The sequence below is a fragment of the Osmerus mordax genome, chromosome 19, assembly GCF_038355195.1.
Source record: "Osmerus mordax isolate fOsmMor3 chromosome 19, fOsmMor3.pri, whole genome shotgun sequence".
NCBI classification, from domain to species: Eukaryota; Metazoa; Chordata; class Actinopteri; order Osmeriformes; family Osmeridae; genus Osmerus; species Osmerus mordax.
Window position 1 is genome coordinate 2734338 of NC_090068.1, and position 25971 is coordinate 2760308.

General features: G+C 41.0%; 3 protein-coding genes across 5 annotated transcripts in view; 1 reads left to right on the forward strand and 2 right to left on the reverse strand.

Moving 5' to 3' along the window:
• Positions 1-25971, reverse strand: part of hyou1 (hypoxia up-regulated 1) — a 94357-nt gene that overhangs the window by 24496 nt on the left and 43890 nt on the right. The window lies entirely within an intron of this gene.
• ift46 (intraflagellar transport 46 homolog (Chlamydomonas)) lies at positions 4024-8716 on the forward strand. Of its 2 annotated transcripts, none has more exons than XM_067256861.1 (12): positions 4024-4151; positions 4432-4528; positions 4664-4762; positions 4933-5054; positions 5706-5780; positions 5960-6053; positions 6252-6380; positions 6563-6681; positions 6865-6931; positions 7057-7117; positions 7279-7364; positions 7665-8716. In XM_067256861.1, the coding sequence occupies exons 3-12, from the start codon at positions 4721-4723 to the stop codon at positions 7752-7754; spliced, it is 885 nt and encodes a 294-aa protein (XP_067112962.1). In that variant the 5' UTR covers positions 4024-4151; positions 4432-4528; positions 4664-4720; the 3' UTR covers positions 7755-8716. The 2 variants fall into 2 exon arrangements, with proteins under 2 accessions (XP_067112962.1, XP_067112960.1); XM_067256859.1 differs by having other exon boundaries at positions 4030-4151; positions 4689-4762.
• LOC136962928 (HMG box transcription factor BBX) lies at positions 8244-24094 on the reverse strand. Of its 2 annotated transcripts, none has more exons than XM_067256855.1 (17): positions 24031-24094; positions 22662-22760; positions 21779-21950; positions 19614-19868; positions 18957-19161; positions 18717-18784; positions 18438-18518; positions 17862-17939; positions 17675-17755; positions 17054-17131; positions 15901-16762; positions 15642-15780; positions 15347-15498; positions 14305-14394; positions 13797-13994; positions 12811-13003; positions 8244-12678 (listed from the first exon to the last, which is right to left on the reverse strand). In XM_067256855.1, the coding sequence occupies exons 3-17, from the start codon at positions 21935-21937 to the stop codon at positions 12606-12608; spliced, it is 2712 nt and encodes a 903-aa protein (XP_067112956.1). In that variant the 5' UTR covers positions 21938-21950; positions 22662-22760; positions 24031-24094; the 3' UTR covers positions 8244-12605. The 2 variants fall into 2 exon arrangements, with proteins under 2 accessions (XP_067112956.1, XP_067112957.1); XM_067256856.1 differs by having other exon boundaries at positions 22662-22743; positions 24031-24080.

The following is a 25971-nucleotide window of genomic DNA, read 5'->3' on the forward strand; positions in this document are numbered from 1 at the left end:
GCGGATTAAACAGAAGGCTATAGCATTTCCCGTTTTGGGTTTTGGCATTTTGATGTGATCATCCACATTAATGATCAAACTTTTATTTGTATGTTTTTTGAATAGTCAACGTCATAAACGTAGTAGTCGAAACTTTGTTTTGTAATGTTTGGTGAGTTTCGGCACTTTTCAGTTAGAATTCGCCACGTTACAGACGGTCCGCACATTCTCACGTCTGCTCAAAACTTTCCTTGACGGCCCGCACATTCTCACGTCAAGTACATCTTTATACATCACAAAGTGTGCGGGAAAACCAGCGTACGCAAGCTTTTTGTGCGTACGCAACGTTTATACATGGCCCTAGATGTCTTACGGCGGAGTCTAGAACGGCCGCACATGGCAGCCATCTTGCTACAGTCAACTCGCTCACCCATAACACTAGGTGCATTCGACATGGACTGCGGCTGCATGAAACGACCGGCGAGAGTAGCCGCTTGCAGTCGGGGAGGAGTTGAAAACGGCTCTGTAAAGTCGGACATTCCAGCTTCTCGTGGTTTGCTGCGTTGACGTTAGTCATGTCCGATCAAGCGCTGTTTGCTTACTTTACTTTATTTATAATTAAACTTAGTCTTTCCGTTAGTGAAGAGGCGGACTAAAACCCTTTCTTCAACACATTTTTAATTCAATTAAACTGTTTGGTCCGGATTTGAGCAAAAAAACTGAAGGCGAAAACTGAAGGTGTCAGAATAATTACAAAACACGCGTCAAAGTTTTGTGTGAGTCTTGGCCAATCATGAAATAGCTGTGTAGTCATTAGAACCCTTGCAGTTGCTCTTGAGCAAATGCGCTCGGCTACACCATAGATATATAAACACTAGATGTCTTACGGCGGAGTATAGAACGTCCGCACATGGCGGCCATCATGCGACAGTGAACTCGCTCACCCATAACATTGTAAACGTCAGAGATGTCGTTATGCCACTGCATACTTCTATTCTATAAAAATAAAACATACTTATTCATAAGTATGCAGTGGCATACCGACATCTCTGACGTTGATAACAAACCAAACCGTTTCAAAATTGAGCAAGTTATGGTCATTTAAAAAGTACATGTAGCATCAACACAATGTTATGGGTGAGCGAGTTGACTGTAGCAAGATGGCCGCCATGTGCGGACGTTCGACTCCGTTGTCCGGCAACGTGTTTATAAATATATATGGGCTACACAGCCGGCAGTTCTCGAATCGATCTCACGGTACTTTGATGGCTACGTCACAGTGACCTAGCCTCGGCGCCGTCTCAAGTCGGACAAAAAGTCTAACCAGAATTCACTGTTTCAAGTCAGCCGCCTGCAGCCGGCTGCAGCGCTGCATGAAGTCAGGTCATGTCGAACGCACCTATAGACAAGTTTACGCTCCAAATCCCAGGGGGCCGCCATAACTCAAATGCAACACAAACACAAATGCATTTAATTTCCACCGGAAGTGGTTTGCAAAGCGTCTGCCGGTGTAAACACAGCGATGTCGATGCTAGCTTGGGATCACGGTTCTACTACTTTGACATACTTGTCGTTTGACATTTACTACTGGATAAGTTGCCAACGTCGTCGCCATACTTTTAAGTACATTTTAGAGTAGATTTATAGTTATAAAGCTTTTGCCAGTCCATCATTTTGTAGCTTTTAACATGGAGCAAAGGCAATGTCAGAAGATGACTTTAGTCGGTGATTCATTAGAACATTTGTTGTCTAGCTCTTCAATCTCTCAGCAAAATGTAGGCTAATTATTTGGCTAAAGGATGCCACACGTATCAGACAGAAGTTGTTCTATAAATTCGTAGCCCGACATTAAAAACATTTAGTCGGTTGACTGATCGCGTTGTTGTACCCAGTCAAAGGAATAAACACACAGGAACATCATGAACATTCAATGGTCTTGACAGTTATCCTGGCAAAACATGTAGCATAATGTTCTTTATTTATTGCCAGGACACGGTCCAAGTAGCCTAGGTATACATAACATTGAAAGCTAATTCGTTTGGAATTTCTAGGCTATTGATGTTACATGTTGATGTTCAGCCTATTCAATTTAACAACTTCAGAAGGACAAGACAGGCAGTACACTGTTATCCTTATTTAAGTGGCTTGTCACTGCCTGAAGTGACTACTTATCTATCTATTCTTCCTATGAACCCGGTTATGACTGCTTTAAACAAGCACCGGTTGGCTACACACCTCATGCCGGGCTTTTACAGACGTGTGTATTGGCACTTTGAAAGGTTTGAATTATTATATCCACATATAAATGTATAATTATTAAATCCACTGCAACAATAGGACAAAGGAACACCAACAAAATGTGAATAGCCTACAAACAATAAGCATACTACTGTAGTATAACTGTAACAGGCTAGAGGCCATTCTAGATTTTAAAACTGGTGGTCGTAGCACTCTATCTAACCACTCGTTCAGGTGCTTTCTCGAGTGTTTGCAACCAACTACCGCACACGTCGTTCCCGAACCACTTTTCTTCATGTTGTAAGTTGTATATCCTCTTTGTCACTGCGATATCAGTGCTTTGTCGGCACAACGGAGCTAGCTTGCAAAACAAACCCAGCCCGCCAGAACGGAAGTGGATTGCATCGAAGGGAGGAGTTTAGGAAGTAGAGCGGAAACGGCTCAAAAACTTGTCTATTGTGTTGGTGCTACATGTACTTTTTAAATGACCATAACTTGCTCAATTTTCAACCGATTTTTAAACGGTTTGGTTTGTTATCAACGTCAGAGATGTCGTTATGCCACTGCATACTTATGATTTTTTTTTTTTTTTTTAAATAGAATAGAAGTATGCAGTGGCATAACCGATTGCAAGCGGCTACTCTCGCCAGTAGTGATGTGTCGTTCGTGAACGATTCAAGGACCCGGGAGTAACGAGTCCTCTCAAAGAGTGATTCGTTCATTTTCTCGTGGCCGCGCATCGGGACTGTTGCATAGGCTCGTCCAAGTAAACAGAAATGATTCGTTCATTTCCCGACTCGGTCTTCGGGTACGAGTCTTTGGATCATTTTTCACGTGACCTGCATAGGCTCTGTAGTGGTAGATAGAGGAAACCAACGATTCGTTCATTTCCCGACTCGGTCTTTCTACGAGTCTTTGGATAATTTTTCACGTGACCTGCATAGGCTCTGTACTGGAGGAAACAAACGATTCGTTCATTTCCCAACTCGGTCTTTCTACGAGTCTTTGGATCATTTTTCACGTGACCTGCATAGGCTCTGTACTGGAGGAAACAAACGATTCGTTCATTTCCCAACTCGGTCTTTCTACGAGTCTTTGGATCCTTTTTTCACGTGACCCGCATTGTATTTTTTAGTAGAGGAAACAGTTTCCTCATTCCCTTTCGCGTGGCCGCTGTTTTAGTAAGACGTGAATGATATTCGCTCAAGTCATCATACTGACTGGTTTTGTTATTTTCACTTTACATTTACAGTTACAGTTTAGTGCAGTGTAATTGTTTGCCGTGATATTTAAATGCTAGTGTGATAATAAATGACCAAATCATACAAACTGTTATGATACATTATTTTAATGCAGGAATTTCTTTTAACCCTTGTGCTGCCTTCGGGTCACATGACCCAAAGGTTCATAACGAACCGTCGTTGTGTTTACCCAATTTTACCCAATACAAAAACAAATAAAAATAATTTTCTTTTAACCAATCCAATGTGGGGGGTCTGAGACAGCCCGACAGTTAAAAGAAAATGCTTCACTTTGTTTTTGTATGAGGTAAATTTGTCGCAATACGACGGTGGGTCACAATGACTGATGGGTCAGAATGACCCGAAGATAACACAAGGGTTAAAATAGTATCTGCTGGTGCACATGTCATGCACTAACCTACATGAGAATATGATACGTGTTTGCAGTGGACGGATAGCCCCCCCCGTCGAAATGAACGAATGACTCGAAAAAAGATTCGTTCATTTAACGAGATTCAAAGAACCGAATCAGTAAAATGATCCGAACTTCCCATCACTACTCGCCGGTCGTTTCGTGCAACCGCAATCCATGTCGAATGCACCTATTTTCTTTGCTCATATCGCGAGAGGTCAATGTTTACGTTTCCCTTGGCGACCACAAATTGGTTCATGGAGAAGGCTGAGGACCAAAAGGTGAGTATTTTTTAACGGTTTGGCCCCAATATTGAATATTTCATAGTTGCAAATTTAATTATGATACAAATTCTCCTAACCTGTTAGTGGAAATGTTAATATTCGTATTGAATGTTAAATATTTTACGTGCAATGCTAGCTAGCTATTCATTAGCTAGGCTACCCAACATGATTACTACCGACTGCCAGTCTCAGCAAGCTAGTGCTAACTTGCTTAGCATGCTACCAGTAGCCAGCCAGATGGTGTTACAGTAAGTGTCTGAATGTTTTCTTGTATCAGACCAAGTTCATAACTAATCAACCCTACGACGAGTGTTTGGAGGTGAACGACGCAGAGGAAATAGCCAGTGTGTATACCCCAACACCACGACAAACAGGTGCGAGCTAGCAAGCTAACGTTTTGTCGACATAATGTGCATGCGGAGGAGAACCCATTTTGGTAGTCTAGCCTAGCAAGATTATAGTATAAGTACCGTAATCTAAATTGTAGAAAAAATTATAACGTGTTGCAGTTTCTGTTGTCTCATATCCTACTAGAGTCGAGAAAGACGAGCAGGCAGCTGCTTGAAATGGCAAACAACAGCAGTGATGAATTCGAGGATGATGGAAAGGTAATTCAAGAACACAGATCGTACTTACAGCAGCTATGTTTACCCATAAATGCATCTGAAAGGTCCAGTATATGCAGCTGTGGCTTGTAGGGTATCACAGATTTGCATGACACCTCTACAGCCACATCGCAATTGTTTGACTTAAAAGTTTTATGTTGCATGTTGTCTAGCCTAAATCGAAAGAGCAATTTAACGGCCACCCCGGCGTGAGTGACAATGAGGAAGAGGAGGAAGATGATTCCGATGAGACAGAGTCTGATGAAGAAGCCGAGCCGAGTTCTGCTCCAGAAGGGTGAGCAGTTAAGGGCATTTTGCGAAAAAATGTAGTCCACGCAAACCCATCACTTTTATAGGGTTTGATAATTTCTCTCCACAAAGCTTAAATAGACTTCTACTAATTGAATGTCGCATCAGCGTTCAGGTTAGATTTCTTTAGTTACTTGCATTGGAAGCAAATACAGTGCCTAGTTATGTTATTGGTGCTCACACAGCACTACAACTTCAACCTTAATCTTCTACAAATGCTCCCTAACCAGTAAGGTGTGCACTTAAAGCAGGCAGCAATTTGACAGTCAACTGTCAATTGAGAGTCAACAGTATTTTGGTAGGGAGAAGCAAGAGGACGAGGAGCCCGACTTTATGTGCAGGTCAGTTTTAGATGGGAGGAGTTAGAATAGCCTTTATCAGGGAATTGAAGAAATCATTTAAAGATCGGTATTGAGAGATTGTTTTTCTTTACATGCATCTGTAATTGAACTAGTCTTAATTAGACCTTATAAATAACATCCTCAAAACACTAAGTAATTTGAGTTATTATGAGTTATCAACAAAAAGAATGCCAAGATTGGTATTGAGTTTTCCTTGTTTTGTCACAAGTCCTAATGCAGATGCAGGGGGGTTGTGGCCTGATAAGGATTCTGTCAAAATACATGTTTATTTCCAGGGCATACGACCCAGCAGACTATGACCACCTTCCTGTTTCAGCTGAAATCAAAGAGCTTTTTCAGTACATCACACGGTGAGTCAAGGGCTTAACTGTTGCTGCTGAATACTCCTTCCAGCAGTTAATTGTTAAGAATTGTTTTCCACACAAAACAAAATTGGTTAATGTGTTTGTTTTTTTAAACCAATTTTATGATGTTTAGTTATACTGTCTTAAATACATGAGTTGGTTATAATACATGTTTACTTATGTAGGTACACTCCTCAGAATATTGAACTGGACCATAAACTGAGACCTTTCATACCTGACTTCATTCCAGCTGTGGGAGACATTGATGCTTTTCTTAAAGTAAGTGTTACAAACAAAACATGAAAATAAATTATATTAAAATATCACAAAAGGCATTGACCCTGCTCAGATAATCTAGTTCAGATTCAAGCATCTTTTGTCTTATTTGATCCCAAAAAAATATAAAAACATGTGAGGAAGTGTTAAAAGATAGTGTTAATAGATGTACAGAGGAAGGAAGAATGACTTGACTTGCAGGTGCCACGACCTGATGGCAAACCAGACAACCTGGGTCTGTTGGTGCTTGATGAGCCCTGCACCAAGCAGTCCGACCCCACTGTGTTGTCCCTGTGGCTCTCAGAGAACAGCAAGCAGCACAATATCACTGTAAGTCATACGCTGTGCCAGTCATAAGTCAAGTTATACCACAAAAAAACAACAACTCAGTATTAACACACTACAGTGCAGATATGTGAAGGATATATCCGACTGCACTACTTTGACCCACACATATCACTTCCACACTTTTCCGCCATTGTAAAGGTACTTATCCACGTCCCTCTGTTCAGGAGGTGAAAGTGAAAAGTATCGAGAACCCAGAGAAGAATCCCAAAGCCATCGAGAGCTGGATGGAGAGCATCAGTGAGCTGCATCGCTCCAAACCCCCGGCCACTGTCCACTACAACAGGCAAGTGTTACTGTTAGCAACACCACAACGCAAGCATTCAGCCAGCACCTCAAACTCAGAGCTCAGTGTTTATTTCAGTTCCTGATTTACTGATGCATCAGTTTCCTGTGTTACAGAAGGATGACACTTGGAGCAGTTTGTCACTCATTTTGTATAAGTAAATAATGTATTTCTTTGTCTAAGGCCCATGCCAGATATCGACACCCTAATGCAAGAGTGGCCACCAGAGTTTGAAGAGTTGCTGGGGAAGGTAAAATGTCACATTTTCCCTCTGTTCAGTTGGATCACTGAAATTATTTTATGCATTTTGCAAAATAAACCCCTTTTCCTTGACTGAAACCTCTCATTCTCAAATTGCTTTACAATTTGATTTAGGTCAGCCTACCAACTGCTGATATCAATTGCGATTTGGCAGAGTACATTGATGTGATTTGTGGTGAGTTTTTGGATCAGCTTTCTTGTCCCATACCTGTATTTCAGCCAACTGCTGTAATTATTTCCATTCTGATGAAAGTTGTGCACCCATGTCTTCAGAGTCCAAGTGAAATGTCGGTTTTTATCTAAATAACATATTTCCTCTGTGTACTTTCCAAAAAGGCATTCTGGATATCCCTGTTTATAAGAGCCGGATCCACTCCCTCCATGTGCTGTTCACTCTATACTCTGAGTTTAAAAACTCCCAGGTACGTCATGTAGGAGATGGCATAATTTTCAGTTCTCATTTCAAACATCTAGGGGATTGGTTTGAGTTCTTATCATGCAACAATAGCATGCTGGCACCCAGGATTCATAATAGAAAGGGGTGTTGCCTAAATTTTCGATTTAGGGGGGGGGGGGGGTACTCTTCATTCATAGTCATAAAATATTCTCTTAATATTACATCAACTTTATAACATCAACTGTACTATGTGATAGAAGCCTACCTTTATTTTTTTTGTCTCATTGGTCAACATGGAGGTAACATTCTTCTGTCCTGGTCTCAGCATTTTAAAGCTTTAGCAGAGGGTCAGAAGTCTGAGACGTCAGCACCCCCCTCAGCCAGCGGAGACCCAGAGACACTGACGTTCGAATGATGACAACCTGGATCGACAAGTCTTCTACCTTGCCCCTCAATAAGCTCCTTGAGCACGCAACCACACTGAGTATACCTTTTACAACAAAATAGCTACTTTTAGCTTTACTATGCCCATCAACTGACTTTATAGATGGATCATAAGTATTCAAAATTCTCAAGGTTGTCTGTTATATGTGTGTGTATATATATGTGTGTATATATATATAAGCTTCTCTTTTTTTACATGCTTTTTTTATAGTAGCAGAAATATGTTATAAACCTCAAATGAAAAACTAAACTGTGTAAGTGATAACTTTTAAGGAAAATCTATAATGAAATGTTCACAAAGTCCCTGCTATTTAGAATGATTGCTTATCCTACCCCTTATATTATGCAAATGATTTTAAAGTATTTCTAGCTCTTATGGACATATCAGTTGGTGTAAGGACCGTAAAAGTTTGAGAGAATACATTAAGACATATCGCACTGAAGTGTAAGAACAGACGTGTGAGGAAGAACATTAATATAGGTTACTTTAATATTTCAAGGAATAATAGTTAAGTCAGCAGACAGTGTTAAAGGAATAATAATTGCATCAGCAGACAGTGTTATGACATACAAGTCGGTGAAAGGGGGGATGGCTAAAGGATCCCTCACTAAGCAGGGGCTCCGGTAAGGCAAGGCTGCATTAAACAACTAGGTTGTAACAATCAAAAACCAAACATGTCATGATACAGTACTATTAACATGAATCAGAACCGAGCACACGTTATACAAACTGTCAGAGGAAATATCTTTATGAGATCTGGCATAACCTCTTCACAAAACCCAAAGGAGCCATGATCAACATTCCAATAAAGGGAAGATAGAGTTATATAGTAATTTTTGAATGGGTGCATATTCAGTTTATATTTTTCTTCTTTGACTAAAAGATACATCTATAAAAAAGAAGGAAAATGTAATAAATAATCTGAATACAGAGTGTTTGGCAATTGTCCTGTGTAATTGCAGCAGTGTCCCTGGTTTCACCATCCTAAACTGAGCTCCATTTCACTGCAAAGAAAAGAAAAAAAGGGACAATATCGTCTCCTCCACTGGAAAACCAAAAATAAAATCTCATCGGTCAGTCTAACATACATACAACTCCGTAAACCACCACAGAGTTCTCAGCAAAAGCAGCCGTCTCATTGTGAGGACCATTGGTTATAGCAAACCATTCACATGTGGGAACAGTCTACCATCCATACATATACAGTACAATCAAGACTGAGTTGGAATTATAAAAATACAGGTACAAAATTGATTACATTCAAGAGACAGTACTAGCACAAAAGGGTATTTTTATCTAGTTTTTTTTCTTCCAATAGCTTAAATAGGAATTTGAGCTTTGTAGAGGCATCTTATAGATAGAAAAGGTGGAAGGTGATAACTTCAATGGGGGTTTGTATTAGACTTCATTTGAAATGGATCAAATTAGTCAAAATACAAATGTTGAATTTCATAGAACAATGGTTGAATACCTGCACAATTGTTAAAATTGACTTCATGATATGGAGGAAGGCTTAAAGCTCTTGAGATGAGTTAGGCAGGGGAGGGCAGGATACAAATCACATTTTCAAAATCATGATAGAATTTTGGTTGGCTTGTAAGGTGCAAATATTGTCTATTAAAAGAGGCATTAAAATGTGCCGGTACATGTAGACCGTTTCCACTCTGGGTTCGGACCAAGGAAACCCATAGAATACATAGGATTTGTTGTGCTGATATAATACATTTGTTACCTGAAGAACAGAGCAAATGCAGTGCAACTGCTATGACAACTTTCTTTTTCAATATAATTTCCATTTAAAGACAACTTTCCCTTTTCTTTGGCAAATGTCTGTGAAGTCACTTGTTACAAGCACGTAGACTTCCACTCTTTTTGGAGGGGAGAGGGGGGCACAGCGTCTATAAAATAACTACACTGATGTCCATCAGTGCAATAACTATAGATACTGCTTGGATGAACTCAGCCTATGTTTAACATCTCTTATCTGGGGAAAAATATATAGCTAATATTATAATCTTTTTTCTTTTAAAATTCAAGGTCTGACATCTGATTTCTTCAATTAATTAGCTAATAAGGGATAAGGTTTAAATAGTCTTATGCCTGCAATTGTGCCTGAACACATAAAACCTATGTAGGAAAAAGCCAGTCTTCATAATGTTGGCAGCCAGTATCACAATAATAGTATTACTGATAGATATTGTTTAACAGGTGTGCCTTGAGTGGTCACCATAGTGGCCCATCTCAGTAAAGGTTGGAGCAAACCTAGAAATTACACCTTCAGGGCATCTGCATTCAACACACTAGATAGTGGTCATTATAAGCGTTTAAGAGAACTGACTTGGCTTGTTCATTTATCACATCCTGCTTCATTTATCACATCCTGCTTCATTTATCACACCCTGCTCCCTTTATCACAAGCTTATATAAGAGGCACACCTGTTAACCAATCAAAACACCGACTGGCATCATTATTTTTCCTGATGACACCTGCATGTCAAATCAGATATATGGAAATATTTAATTATTGAGCATAACCACCCCTTGGATGGAGCTTCCATTGGACATTTAGGATGGGGATGAGCTAGTATAGCCTCTTACTTTCTACTTTGGGCCCGGGAAGCACACAGACAACAACCCAAGAGAGGACAATGCAGTCACTAACTCCCAGATTCCGAAAATTCAGCTACTTCTCTAAAAGCGCTGCATTATGTATCACTGCCTATTTGGGAAACAGGTAAGCATAGATGCATCCTTTTTTGTATGAGCATTCTTTTTTTTCCTTTACAACAGTCTTAAATCCATTAAACCTGACCTCAGGAAAGACCACTGAGATTGGGAATCAAAGAAAAATAAATCATAAGATAAAATCAACATCATAATGCACATTACATTTTTAAGAGAAGGATAATTAAATACAGCTAAAAAATATCACGATCAACTCAAAGACAACAGGAGAAAAAGCACTATTGTATCCAAGAAAAAAGTTTAAAAAAAAAAGTTGTCTACCTAAGAAAAGACTAGTTGTAGCATCATGGCAACTTCCTAGAGGACCTATTGGTGGGGACTATCTTCAAACAGACTTATTAAAAGAGTTCGCCCTTGTGGAGTTGATAGTCCAAGGATGCTTCTTTCTATCAGAACCAGAAAATGCATTTTTAAGCTTTAAACAGCTTAGCGCTTTCCTCTATCTCTACAGTTTACACACTGTAAACAAAGGAATGACTGTAATGTACTTATATTATATATATATCCATCTGAGAACGGAATGAAAGTAAGCCTGTTCCATTTTTGGGTTAGAAGAACACGCAAATGAAAAAATAGGAAAAACAATGTTGACGCATTAAAAGCCAGGACTGATTTCACAAATCATTTCAAATCACAAACATTGATTTATGCTGATTGCGTAAGAGTGGACTATTTACTTGGCATAAGAATCTCAAAGGCCGCCAAGAAATTAAACTAAAGGAAACATAATGATCCTACTTAGAAAAAGGTTCTTCTACTTCAGCTAAAAATTAGTGCAGTGTGTGTTCAAAATCACCTACCCAAGGAAACTATTAGCACACATTTGACTTAGCCTCACAGATGCTACGCAGACTGCTAAAGTATTGACACAACAATGCATTTCATCATTCAAGTATATTCAAACTGATGTAACCGTGTCAAAGGTATGTGTGATGACTGTCAGGAGGAGGTTGGTCTAGGGAAAGTTGCGTTACAGTTGATAAAGGTTGTGGTGTTTGAAAGGTTAAGGCTATACAGCATAGAGAACCATCAATGTTGTCAGAAACTAGCAAGACTTAACCACATTTAAGTGGACCAACCGCCAGCTTTCACTGACAACTTAAGACAGACAATTAAAAACACTACTGAGAAATGGGGGGAAAAGAATGTATAGCCTGCAAACTGATGTGAATAGCTATATAACTCACTGTGACAATCTTTTTCATTAAGTGGGTTCTGCAAACTACTGTAACAGTTCCTATAAAGTGGGAATGTAGACAGTTATGGAGAAATCTGAAATACTTGAAGATGCTGAAGTCATTAATTTCTGACAGGATTACATGGTTTAAGATAGGTCAGCTGCATCTCTTCAAACTGCATCTCTTCAAACTCTTCAAACAGGCTACACCAAAATAACATGTACCATGTTTAAAGACAAGCAAGGTGTCCGGGTAGTGGGTAAGTCTGTCCGTCTAAATGGATAATTTACCCTGACTTAAGTTAGTTTCAGTTTGAGCATGTAGGAGTGCAAGGAAGCCACACAATTAGATTAATCGTAACGTTAGAGGTATTATTGGTGATGGGGATTTCTACGTGTCTCAGACTGAAAATTATGTTCTCTTGCGAGTAGAAGGAATGTGTATAGGTGTTTTGCTCCTTCTCAAATGCTAAATTTGTTTAGAAAACTTGACCTTACTAGCAAATTGATCTGACAAAGAAGATAAGCTTTTTAACTTACTCACAACCACCTCTACAGAGAAAAGCCATGCACTGGGAGACTGCTCGGTTCTTCTACAAGATCCTCTAGAGTCTACATAGCATCTAGAGAAGAGAGGAGAAAGGCACCCTTCTATCTAAGGAGGGGTTAGGAGGAGGAACACTGAGACGGTGGGCTGGGTGATAAGTAAGGGGGTCTCTTTCCCACTCTGACCAAAGCTCAGGAAAATTCATCTTAGAAGGGAAGGGCTGGAGCCTGTCCGATATTCCATGTTCCAACCACCCTTCAGGACAGGGGTTAGAATTTCAAGGACCGTTAAGTGCGCACTCACAAGCGTCCATTTTGTTGCTCTTTCTCTGCAATAAGGGGCTGATTCCACTTCACTGGTCAGCACAGGAGATGAGCACTGGGGTTTGGGCTATGTCTTTCTTCTTGCCGTCGCTACGCTGGCCCCTGCAACAGGGGTAGACGAGAGAGCTAGGGTCAGAATTTATTGATTTTAATTCAACGACTGACGAGGAAAGAAGATAACATTTTAAGTCGACCCCAAAATGTTGTCTGGGCTTGGTCATTTCGAAAGCCTACCTGTGAAGGTTTTCCATGGCGGCCACTTCTGCCAGGGCGGCAAGACTGAAGAAGGTGGGCAGGTCTTCGGGCCCGATGCTCCGGTCTGCCTTCTCTTGTCCTGGGGTGCTCTGGCTCCTCCTCTCATTGCATAAGGTCTCTTGGAGTAATGGCTTGTCATCCTGTTCCTGGTTCAGCTCTCTTACTTTGTCCTCTGGTAAGGAAGCAAAGAGAGACCATGGACAATTCTCAGCTCAGCAGAAACTATTAAGGCCGATTTATACTTCTCCGTTTTTACGGAGACGGACACAGGGAACGCCCTCTCCGACTAGGAATTCCCTCTCCGTGCCCTCTCCGAGCCCCTCGGAGAGCTCTACGTGCACCTCCTGATTTTCCTGACTATCCGTCTGTCCGTCCGTCATTTTACGGATACCCCTTGGCTGTGATTGGTCCGTATTAAGAACCGCTTGCGTCAGGGGCGGGGTTGCCGTGATAAACAGGACGAACAGAATCCTTTGACCGCCATTGCTGTAAGTTTTTACAATTCAAATTTCAGCTAAACAGTACATGTAAATCAGCATCTGAATTAAAATGTGACGAGAAATGGGCAGTGTAGTTGCTGAAAATGTGCGTATTTTATTGATGAAATGGCTAATTTGTACATTTGCTCCGACTTCTCGATAACCTAGGTAAATAAACACTTGACGACGACTTACAAAAAAACGTTGCGCCACCTACTCTTCTTGCGGTGAATTGTTTTCAGCACCCACAGCCTTCGGAGTACTATAAATTCAACCGATCCGTCCGACTCTGTCCGTCCGTCTGTCCGTAACGGAGTCGGAGAAGTATAATTCGGCCTTTAGACTCTAGCCTTAAAACTATTAAAAGGATGCCTTACTACGGAATTAACTTGTAATGGATCTTGAGCGCTCCTTTTAAAATCTGGTTACTTTTTTCTACTTGTTATTTAACTACCGATGGGTTTGATTATCTCTCCAGCCACTTACCCTCAGCCGGGGACACCCTGCCGTCCGCTGTGCGCACCAGGTGGGTGATTTTGCTCTTCCTGGCCTTTCTCTTCTGGCTGCCCACAAGCATCTCTGAACTGCTGTTGCCCTGGGTTTCCGGGCACATAGCTGGACAAGGGACACCAGGCTTGGGCTTGGTCAGTGGGTCTGACACGGTGGATTCACTCCCAATCATTACTGTAGATGAGGTAGAATGGTCAGGAATGAGGTTCAGAGAAGGCTGCTTTTTCTGAAAACTATCGAGTTCAAGCTGGTTTGTGAAAATCACAAATACCAAAGGTATCAGTAACGGATGCTTTGGAAATGGTGCCACAATGTAGCACAGCAAGCTATGTTGATTGGGAAAACACCACACAGTAATGAATAGGTGTTGACAATTTGCTCATCTAGAGTTAATTACTTACATGGGTGGCTTACATACACCAAAGTCTCCCCTAGAACAATCACACATCTAACAAATATTCTCAACAGGAATATTCTAATTCACCTTTTTCCACAGTACTGGGCTTCTCCTTTTTGTGCTTGTACTTGCTAACAATCTTGTGGAATGAGGTCTTTTTCTGAGATGGAGATGAACCTGATGTAATAAATAAAAAAATAGAACAAAAAAGGAACAAGAGCATGGAAATGCTAGGTTAAAGGTACAATAGGTTTTAGGTACAGTTTTGTCCTCTATGTTGTGTAAGCTTTGAGCCCCTCTAAGAGTTGTTTAGCAACACAGACAGCTCAGTTCCAGTGTAATGTCAATTACAAATTTGGAGCAGCCCACTAGTTTCTACCAATTATATTACAGTAATTCTTTTCCAGCCATTTGCCTTCGGCAGGGCGGGCCATCCTCCTTGGCTTGTTTTGTGAAACCACTGTCAATCAAACTCGAAATGGATGAAAGCTTGAACGTCCAGACATAAATTGGGGGTGCTATTTCTCATATTTGAATTGATCTTCTGATGTTACCTATTCCTAGCCTGGCTCTGCCCTCCTACGTACTTCCGCTCAATTTTGATTTTGCTTCTGTACTAGGTCTGGCCATGAGGTAAGCTAAAGCCAGAGCAAGAACAAGTTTTGCTGAGTTTTGTTGGTGGCCATGATGTTGTGGCCCTCCTCCCCACGGGGTTCGGGAACAGTTTGATTTTCCAGGTACGGCAGCTAGCTCTGTTACAGTAGTGGTGAAAGAATTGGCTAAGGCGAACGCTAGCGGTTGGTTATGGCAGATCAGAGTGGCTCTGGGCAGATCCAATAGTTTTAAACTTCAACAGAGTACCCGCCTACAAGGAAGTCAACGCTTGTCAATGGAGCGAGGCCAGACTCTCTGTACAAATGAAATGCACGAGTCTGGTTAGGACCAGGCTAACCTATTGCAGCTTTAAATTGAAACAATGTTTTGAGAGAGAACAATGTCATGGGAGAGATTCTGTTGCTGTTTGTCAGGATTATAATGGGGAATGACTGGAATGAGTGATTCCTACAGTTAAAAATAAACAAAAAACGACGAACACTGAAAAAACACTGAGATAATGTTCTCTGCTCACCCTTCCCAGGTTTTGGGGACTCCTCTGGTACAGTGCTACTGTCAATTTTTTTCTTCTTAGCGACACCTGTGCTTTTTTTATCGAATGTCAGAGGGCTATATTGCGGCAAGCTATTGAATTTCTTCTCAAACTCTTCCTCAAGTTTCCCGAGGCTGCAAGGGGGAGCGACATGTACAGAGACGAGTCAAGTGAATAACAATTACACATTTTGATTGGTCTGAAAACCAAACAAGAAACTTATTAACTGGTCAATTGTGATTCAGTTAGGGACCGAAGAGATTTCAGGAAGCTTTACCCTGGTGCTGGCTCATCTTTAGATTTTGACTTCTTCAGCTTCTTGGGGTTATTAGTTCCCGTCTGAGAGAAAGCCCAGGTCTCATCAGTCCAGCCTCCATCATGGTCAGATGCACCTCCCCGAAAAGAGCCTCTTTTACCTGATCATAACAACACAATAGTAGTATTTACACAGTAAAATGTTATTGACGTAAAATACACTTCCAGAGGATGTCTGGAATGGTGCTGGTAACGATTGTGGAGATGGGTTCACTGGGTACCTCGGTCTACATTGGCCCTCAGTGAGGTCAGCATTCCTTCAGACACCAGTGTCTTGTAGAGGGCCCCCTTGCAGCTCCGCTCCGACTTCCTTGAGCCACAACCCTCTGCGCTGGCCTCAGCATCCCTCTCTCTCTCTCTTACCTCATCTTTGAGCTTGGCGTGTGTGGGGCTTGAAGGATTGGGAGTCTCCATCGTGCCTCCTAGGGTGTCTGTGCTTCTGATACAGGCTTCCTCCTCCTCCTCTCTCTTGGGGGAGACTGGCTTCGGTTGCACCTTCATTACCTCCACAGCTGACGTTGAGTGGCCACACTCCCCTTTGTGCTCCGCCACCTCCATCTCATCCTCCTCGTTCTCTTTGAGAGGAATCTTGTCTTTGGGTTTGGTCTTTTTTTTTGGCGAGCCAGGTTCACCCAGACTGGCTCGTTCACCGTTGGCAGTGCAGGCCTTCTTTTTGGAAGTTGTCTCGGCCTCTCTCCAGGCCCCTTTGGCCACAGCCTCGATAGTATAGAACACGCTATCCAGTGCTGACTCAGACGACTGGCATTTTTTTAGCATCTTTTTGGGCGGGGCAGGGCTCTTGTCTTTGTCTGCTATTTTGAGTTCGTCATTAGGGCCCTCTTTCTTCTTCCTCTTCTTTTTGACATTTGTGGTTTGGCTTTTAAACGACAGGGGAATGGAGTATTTTGTAGTAGAGGAGGATGAAATGGAAGAGAAGGGAGGAAGAGAGGAGGATAGAGCGAGAGTATTCTCTGCGTTCTCCTTAACCACTGTTTCAGTTTTGACCTGTGGGGTGGGAGGAGTCTCATCTTGAGGCTGGGAGGCCACAGCCTCCATCTTCCCGGCTTCGGAGGCCAAACACATCTAAATAAAACACAATTACAATTCATACCAAGGCAACAACATTTTTTACAAAGAGGTTGTTGAACCATTAAACTATTATAGTCATCTTTAACAGCAAAAGCCAAACATGCAACTTTGATGTGTTCTTAAAGCTTTTGACCAAACTTGTTATGTCAAGCTGCCCATATCTGTAAGACTTTAAAACACGTTTCCGACTGTAATTTTACAAAATCCTTTACAATATGCAGTAGATTACAATAAAATAGAATCAATTTTTATGAGTATTTGTTCTTAAAGGGCCCTCTGCATTACCTCAGCAAGCTGGAAGAGAGCGGACTGCCCACACTGCTTTCCCTCTGCTACTACAGACTGGGAAGACTCGGAGGAGACCTGTGTGAACGTGAGAGCAACAAACCCTACATGATCCAACAGGGCTGTCCAAACCAACGATTAACCCACATGAGAGGTGATCATCTGGGGTAATCTCTCTAAACTGATGGTTAGTGTCATACAGTTTAGAGACAGGGTATCTAATGTGTTTGACAGGCACTTTTTCTCGTATTTGCCTAAATAAACTTCACATCTTGATAGCTACCAATACATATAAAGGTTTGACGGTAATATGAAATAAATCCGACATCTGTGGGCGTCGCAAGACTGTAATAAACACAACAAATCATAAGGCCTTACCATGGCTAATGATTGGACCGGCTACCTGTCTGTCTACCTAACTGCCTGCGAGCACTCTCCCCCTGTACTCAATGCATGTTACTGCATGTTTTGTGGGAGTGGCTTGAAGGGGGGGGGGGGGGGGATATTTTGGTTTGAATCGTGTCAAAAAGAAGCTAATATAGCTAGCTTCGCTAAACTTGCCTAACCCAGCTTTAAGGGCATTTATATCCATAACAACACTTTTATTATTAGAACAAATACCTCCACAAGTTGGAAAGCAGGGGACTTGCTCCTGCTTTTTGCTACATCAGGCACTCTCTCCAGAGAGGTCCCAGATGACAACTGAACAGGGAGAAAGCCATCAAAAGTTGAATTAGTTCAATACAAGACTTGTGAAATTATAACATTCATAGGCACAGGACAGGAACATTTTTAAGAGAATACTCACTTTGTCCCTGTCCCCCCAGATGGGCTTGACCTCTCCTGCTGTGTCTGCTAAAATGGGCTGAGGAGTACTGGAAGAGATCTGGGGTAGAATCAAAAATGTGATTTAGTCCCATCTCAAACATTTCCAAACCCAAAATGCAGATAAACTGGCAAATAAACTCAGGTTGCACTGGTTCCAGCAGGCCATCCCTGATTTTCAGATTATGATACTTGCTGCCCTCTATTCCCCTGAAATCGAAGAACTCTTGCGCATGCATTCACTGTGCATAATTACTTTTTTGGCCGATGTAGCGACAATACAGCCATATTATACACATTTTAGCAGAGTTCATTTTAAGGTATAATTTTCCATGTACATTAGAAGATTTCATTCAGACAAATTCAGTAAAAGTAATATGACACATGAATTGAGATTTCTCAATATCTTTCATTAAACCTATGCATGAACAAACCATAACACTTTGCAAAAGAATGCCAGGTTATGTTCATGAGAAAACAACACTGACTTTTTTTAAATGGGGCGTTCACAATATATTCAATATCTGAGTATTGATGCAGTGTTAAGTGTTGGCCTTACTTCAGCAAGATGGAAGAAGGAGGATTTCCCAGGATGCTTAGCGGTGTCTGTGCCTCCAGACAGTGAGGAGCCAGAGGAAATCTGTGCAGGAAAAATAAATAAATAAGTTACTGTGTAGTAATTGTCAAAGGGCATTTCTAAGATATCGAGCTGATCTTTACTGAACATAACTTTTCCCATTTAGTATTTTCACCATTGTTGCTGTTTACAAGGATACCTTGTTAGTCACTTGCTATTTTGCTGTGGCATTTTAAGACAGCATCTTGCAACTTTACATACCTCTCTGGCAGTGAGGGCATGTTCCCCAGCCAATAGTAGCATGCTTAGGCCCCCCATCTTCGTAGGATCTTCAAAAGCATGAATTTCATTCTTAAAACTCACTTTATAATATAAAAACCTTTACATGACAACAATAGTATTGCTTCTATATACACACTTTGATATCATGATTTGGTTATTATTATTATTATTTTAGCTATACTCATAACTTCTTTCCTAGACATGTCTGCAGATTCATACCTGCCATGGCAAAATTAAGCTGTGGTATGCTCTCAGTCTTGGGCATTTTTTTGGCTGCGGCACAGTCCTTGGTGGAGTTAGATGGGAAGGTCCACACTTTTTTACGGGAATTACTGACGGGGTGGCAGGATTGGCTCTTCACTGGCTTGTTGGTAGTGGGGCACCATTTGTAGCCCGGGTTTGCCTTCATGAACGCATCCTTGTACTAAAGAACCAGATGATGTTCAACAGTTAGATTACTTCAATGCAAATACATATCTATAATCTTCCATGTCAATTTACCCCTACAAAGAGTATTTTTACTTGAGTAAGGGAGTCATGAACGAATGCACTGTTCAGTCTTGAGGTATTTGCATATAAGACATTTTCTGCATGTTGTATTTGAGATCCTGCACTTTCTAAAGGTAGATGGACCAATGAAACGTCTTCCTCTGGTTCACTCAAGACTGCAGTGCACCATGCCTAGTAACTGAGATGTGGTTACCTTGTGCTGTGCCAAACAGACAGTTCCTTGTCTCTGGCCACTGTAATACTGTTAGAATGATGTACTTCTGGTCCTTGATTATCTGATGTACTTACTAAATGCACTACTGGTACCTACAAAATCTAAAATGGCTCAGATGTTAAAATGTTAAAGCAATAAAGTCTGGTGCCCACCTCTTTGGCCATGTCAGTGTATTTCTGCTTTTCGTTAGGTTCCAGAACAGCCCACCAGTCAGCCAGAATTTTGGTGGCCCCACGGTTGTCAAGACGTGGATGTTTCTGTCGCACCAGAGAGCGGTGGCGTTTGCAGAAGAGGAGGAAGGCGTTCATGGGTCGACGGGCCCGCTGTTCCGATGGGTCTTCCTCCCCCTCGATAGGGCCACCACACTGCACCTCTGGACCCCGGGTCTCTCTGCATAGCTGTGTCTCCTGAGAAAATACCATCTATTAAATACAGCCGGTACACTAAACTCGCTTCTTTGTTCTTCACAACTTCTCCGAGCCTGTGTTAAACCCTTGAGTGTGTAACAGGTGATGTCAGAAGAGCTTTTGGTCTGCCCATACTGGGATGTGAACTCGGGTCCTCAGACTCACAAACGCCAAGACCACTTCCCATAAACACTGTTTTAACCAGCTATGCCACCAAAACGCGGCAGTTAAACTCAAGAGGCTTGAGTTTGAGTTTAACTATTCAACTCTGTTACAAATTTTAAAAAGCAAAAAAACAAAGGAACACATATTACATCTCTCTAATAATGCCAGGAATCTCTGTTTGTGTTTTTGTGTCCGCGTTAGTTTCCCTCTAACCGGACACAGAACCGGACACTGTGCAAAGTTTTTAATTTCACAGGTATAATTTTTATAATCCAACTCATTCTGATTAGTCCTCTGGTCATCCCTTGCACCATATGCTTCACTAGCGCGTGCACTATGAGGCTGTATGATAACTTTAATTGATTTTTGTTTAGTTGATAAACTAATGCGATAAACAAAGGCATTTGCAATTAAATTAAACTAAGAGCTTAACACACCAGAGTTTGTAGTAAGGAAAATTCTGTTTAGTTATTTAGAAACAAATTTGCTTTTACAACCAATTTGGCCAGGTTAGTGCTGACTGCTGGCATAGCATTGAATCTCTGCTTTCTAAGGGGTCTCTTTATGAATGAAATGCTGGCTAGCTAACAGAACAAAAATATAAAGTGGATATACTTTAAGTATAGATCAGTGAATTTTGTTACATACATTTATTTATAATTAGTTAATGTAACTGATGTCAAAACTGCCTGCACATTGCAAATGTGCACAAACTCTTAACACCAAATCAACTACACATTATAATCACCGGCTGGATCACGAACATGGGTACTATTCCTACCACTTTAGCCTCCATGGTCGGCAGAACTGTACATGCAAGTGCTGTTTGGTGAATTAGGCCAACAATTATGACAACTGGCTTAACCATTGTGCATGTAATGACTTATGTTATGAACTAAATGTCTAGATGTTTGTTAAGAGTTAATTTAAGAGACAAGAGAACCAATATAATATATTTTGATCAACATACCATAAGCAATTGATAATGTTGGAAACAGCAGACAAATGAAGGCTACATAATCATTTGCATGAATTTAAGCTTGAATTTAAGCTTCCACAGCAAATTGGCAATTTGACGAGAATAGATTATTTGGAGTTTGAATAAGTACTTCAGAGATGACAGATAATTGTATTTGTGATATGAGAAATATAGGTACCAAAACCGCTGAGAAGAACTGCCATCACCAGCTGCATCACGGGCACTATCTATCTATAATTCCAGAAATCTGTGTGTGTGCCACCAATCGTATCATGGGCAATATGCACTATCTGTAGTTCAAGTAGTCTGTATTTGTGTTTCACTGACATCTTAATCACTGACTGCATCACGGGCACTGTGCACTAGTGTTAGTAATGACAGTTAAAATGTGTACAAGTATGCACATAGTTTGCATTTTAATACAATAATTTTTTTTCTGCACTGAAACTGCAGATCAAGATTTTGCAGGATCAAATTCCACTCTGTACATCACTTTGGTTGAAAGTGTTTGCTAAATTAATACAACTACATTGCTAAATTACTGCAAATCATTGAGGGTCTGAGTTCATTTTTTGGGCTGTGGCACAGTCCTTGGTGACATATTGTATTGTGCAAGTAATTGTCACCCTCTGATCTGATGGATTATGTGTGCATACTGTGCCCTTGCACTTGGCTGTTTGCAAACTGTCCCTATAAGGAGGTTGTGTCACTAAGTTTAAAATCCACAACTCAGGTGGATCAAACTGTGAGGGTAACCACACTTTACCTTTTCCAGTTCCTCTTCGTCCTCCTCCTCTTCCTCCTCTGAGAAGTCCAGTGCCTTCTTTGAGAGTAGTGGGTGCCACTGTAGACACTTGCGCTTGGGGCGTTTGCCGCAGACCTCTCCTTCCACTGGCGGCTCCTTAACTCTTCCTCCGCCTTTCATGGCACCGTCGAGCCTGAATGAGAAAACAAACGTTACAGTTAAGACAGAACACCTGAAAACCACCCAGCCTTTCCCCCATGCATTGAGCAACTTCAGGGACTAAGCTCTAATGAAACATAGCCCCACATAGGGAAGTCACCATTTGGGTTTCAACCACAGTGGAAGTCTAACCCAACCTTATCCTTTGCTATTTGCTATAGTTTCATCACATTTTCTCAAAAAGATTTATGCTGTTTGATGCTTGTAGGTGTGCTCTCCTATCAAAAGACCGTTAAGAATGTTTAGGTAACATCTTTGTACAAGGCAATTATTTATTGGCATTTCTGACATGGGTGTTATGGTACTGAGCTTTTAGATGCAAAAAGAATAAGTGGACAAAACAAAAATGGTAGTTATGTGAACAATCCACAATGAGTTGTTTGTTGAAATGCAATGCCATTCTGTTTTTGGGAACGTTATAATTTGAGGATTCTAAATTCAGGCAATAGCTTTACCTGTGGGAGTGGATTAAACGTTAACAAAGATTCATTTCCTTTGACAATGTTGTTGCATTCCTTTCTGATTATAATAATAATTATGACAGCTTGTAACGGCTTGTATATCATCAATAAATATTGAAAAATGAAATAGGTACAGCAAATTATGTACATTCCATTTATAATAATCACTTGGATACATAAGTCCAATATTTTGTATGTCAAGTGGAGTACAAGCATATACTTACTTAAGACAAGAGACAATGGCAATGCTGTATCTGAGATGAAGATGAATCTGTCAGTCAGGCTTTGTCATGCGATGATGATGACCTATAAAATATAAGAAACTGCTCTCAGTTAAACGATGGCTACGAGCTTGATGCATCAATCAGAAGAGACCTTTGCTAGATATGTACTTCAGCGACCATATGATAATTGTCATCACTGATTTGCAACTACCTTCCAAATTTGCGGAAACAGACATACACATGCGACGCTGCAAACTATTGGGGGGCTTTACACATACTTGAAACATCTTATATAACTGTGTTGTCAAAAAGACTCAGAATCAATGCAAATAGTCTGCAAAAAGCTTGGAGCGTTGAATGAATAGGGCGACAGCAGATAGGAGTTTCGAAGACTCAATGCATGGGCTGGTAGAGCGCGAGGTTGTTTTCAGGTACGACCGGCGGTGCAGTTCATAAGCCGAAGGCAGTCAGAGAATCAATAGCATAAGTGAAGCTGTGACAAACATTCAAGAAATATCAATTCTAATTCATGAACTAACATTTTGTTGATTTACCACTGTTCTGCGTATCACTTCACATTTACATTTCCGTGCAAAATGTCGATCTAGGGTCTGACAAGACAGACTAGCGAATGAGAGTCCATCTTGCTTTGGAGAACGAAAATAGCTATATTTCACCTCTGCCAAACTAATACTTTCGTCGACAAAGGTATCCCATTTGAAAAAAAGAAAGCATTTCGTAAATTAAACTACGGATTTTCCGTTTGGGCATTTGCACCAGCAGCAATCTGTGGGCATGAATTCCATTTCCTCCTAGTTCTATATGCTTGTTAGCTGGCTTGCTAGCTCTCACATAGACCTAACTGCTAGCCAGTTGGACGTGTCATAGACATAACATTCAATGGTAGCAAACCCCTCCAGTCACTTAATGACTTCCATGTACATTCGTGCAACATAACTTAATAGTTGATCACATTTAAACACGACGCTAGCATTTGAAAACAACGTAGCCCTGCAGTTGATGCCAATGGAGGAGTGTTCATTCAGTTTCTGACAGTAACGTACATGACTCGGGCTCTATTGCTGTATGGGTTTTTTTGCAGACCAGTGACTTAAAATGTATCGTGCGTCTGCGAGAGCAAGTATGTTACATTAGAACTCTTAAGTTTACATCAAAGCTCTATGGTTAAACACAATGTTCTGCAAAGGCATGGCAACATGCAGAACGCACTTGCAAAGTGTTGATAAAAGCGATACAAAATATCGAATTGATTGGATGTACGACCAACAAAAACAACACTTATAGTCTCATTATCAGTAAACCATGAACAAATTCTCTGTCATGACGGCATATACATGTTGAAACATACCTCTGATATCCAACACAAATGCCAGGGCCCTCTCATCCCAAGCTGCCTCCTCCTTTAAACTTATTGACACATCATAACAGTTCGCCTGTACCACTGTACAATAACACGAACAGCTAGGAACACTTCTTCACCGGATGAATGTTAAGTCTACAGTCCGTGAGAGGCTATCCACGACAACCAGCAATCAAATTATGAAAATGCACGTATTCTTTTGACATTAAATGTTCAGTGTAAGTCATTGGAGCCGAATACTTTCGTTTCCCTCGAACGAATTTCTCATTTTGTAAAATCTACCCTCCCCCCGTTCGCAAAGTGTTCTTGCGAGGCTGTGATGTTCATGCACTCACTGGCCTAGCCGTTCTAAAATGATTCAGATCCTACCGTAATAGCTCACATGTTAAATTAACTTTCTGTTATGAATGTTTGATTTGATTACTGAAAATATGCAACTGACTTGTGAAAACTGATACACCTTTTTTAAAAGCTAGTCTCAATCGGGGACTATCTTCCTGGGTGTAGTGTACTGAGAAATCGGAGAAATGTTTGGAAAATTAAGTGTACAGTAAAAGTATACAAGCACTCACCCGCAACAGGCCACAGAGTGAAATTAGAATAAAGTTACGAGTTGGGTTCAAACCGAGCCTTTGTCTACCCCTTTGCCTCCTAATATGCCTCTCTGATGATCAGAACAGTTTTGCAACATACAGTACTATTGCGGTGAGAAATACCCCTATCATGTAAGAATGTACGTGATTGGATGTTTGCTTGAGAGACAGGCCAGGTCAGCCATACAAAAAGAACATTACAGTTGACTTGCTCCGGGACCAAAAGATTACTATAATGTCCATATAATGTCTAGAACATGTGGAGGCCTACTTGACCAGGTGAATTAGTTATTTATTGTTACCACAATAAATAAATATTGACACAGCCTCATAGAAAACGATACATTGAACACAATGTATCATTGTCATGATGTACTTATAGGGCTTGATAAAATGACATGTAAATAGGCCTACATGTAAATCAATAAGGTAATTTGCCATCAATTCCCAGCCTTTGTTTGCCGCCTATTATCAGTGTTCATGGAATTCAGTTACAATGTTCAGTTAACATTTTTGCATGACTTCATCTGTTCCTCACCATTGCCATTAGGCCAGTTGTTCTTACTTGAAATGACAAGGAATTTGCTTTGGCAGGAAGGTGCAAACATTAAACATATAGGAATCTAAAATTTTAATATGAGGATAACTATACTAAGGGTACATAACTAGCAAACTAAGGGTACATAACTAGCAATGGAATTAGATTAAAATAAACTATACAATAAAATATAAAATAAAATATATGTTGCAGTAATTTACAATATAAAAATTAAAAAAATTCAAACGGTACAAGATTGTATTGTGCAGTGCAAAAAGCAGTGTTGTTTTAAGGGCATTGAGTCATGAAGTCAGTGTGAACCCTTGGCCTTGTTGAAGAGGCCAACAGCGGAAGGGAAGAAACTGTTTTTGTGGCGTGTGGTATTGGTCCTGATGGACCGCAGCCTTCTGCCGGAGGGGAGTGACTGAAACAGGGAGTGACCAGGGTGGGAGGAGTCAGCCACAAGCTTCCTCGCTCGCCTCAGGGTCCTCGAGGTGTGCAGGTCCTCGAGGGCAGGCAGATTGCAGCCAATCACCTTCTCAGCAGTGCGGATGATACACTGCAGCCTGCTCTTGTCCTTGGCAGTGGCAGCAGCGTACCAGACGGTGATGGAGGAGGTGAGATTGGACTCAATGATGTCTGTGTAGAAGTGCACCATCATTGTCTTTGGCAGGTTGAATTTCTTCAGCTGCCGTAGGAAGTACATCCTCTGTTGTGCTTTCTTGGTGAGGGAGCTGATGTTCAGTTCATACTTGAGGTCCTGGGAGAGGTTAGTGCCCAGGAAGCAGAAGGACTTCA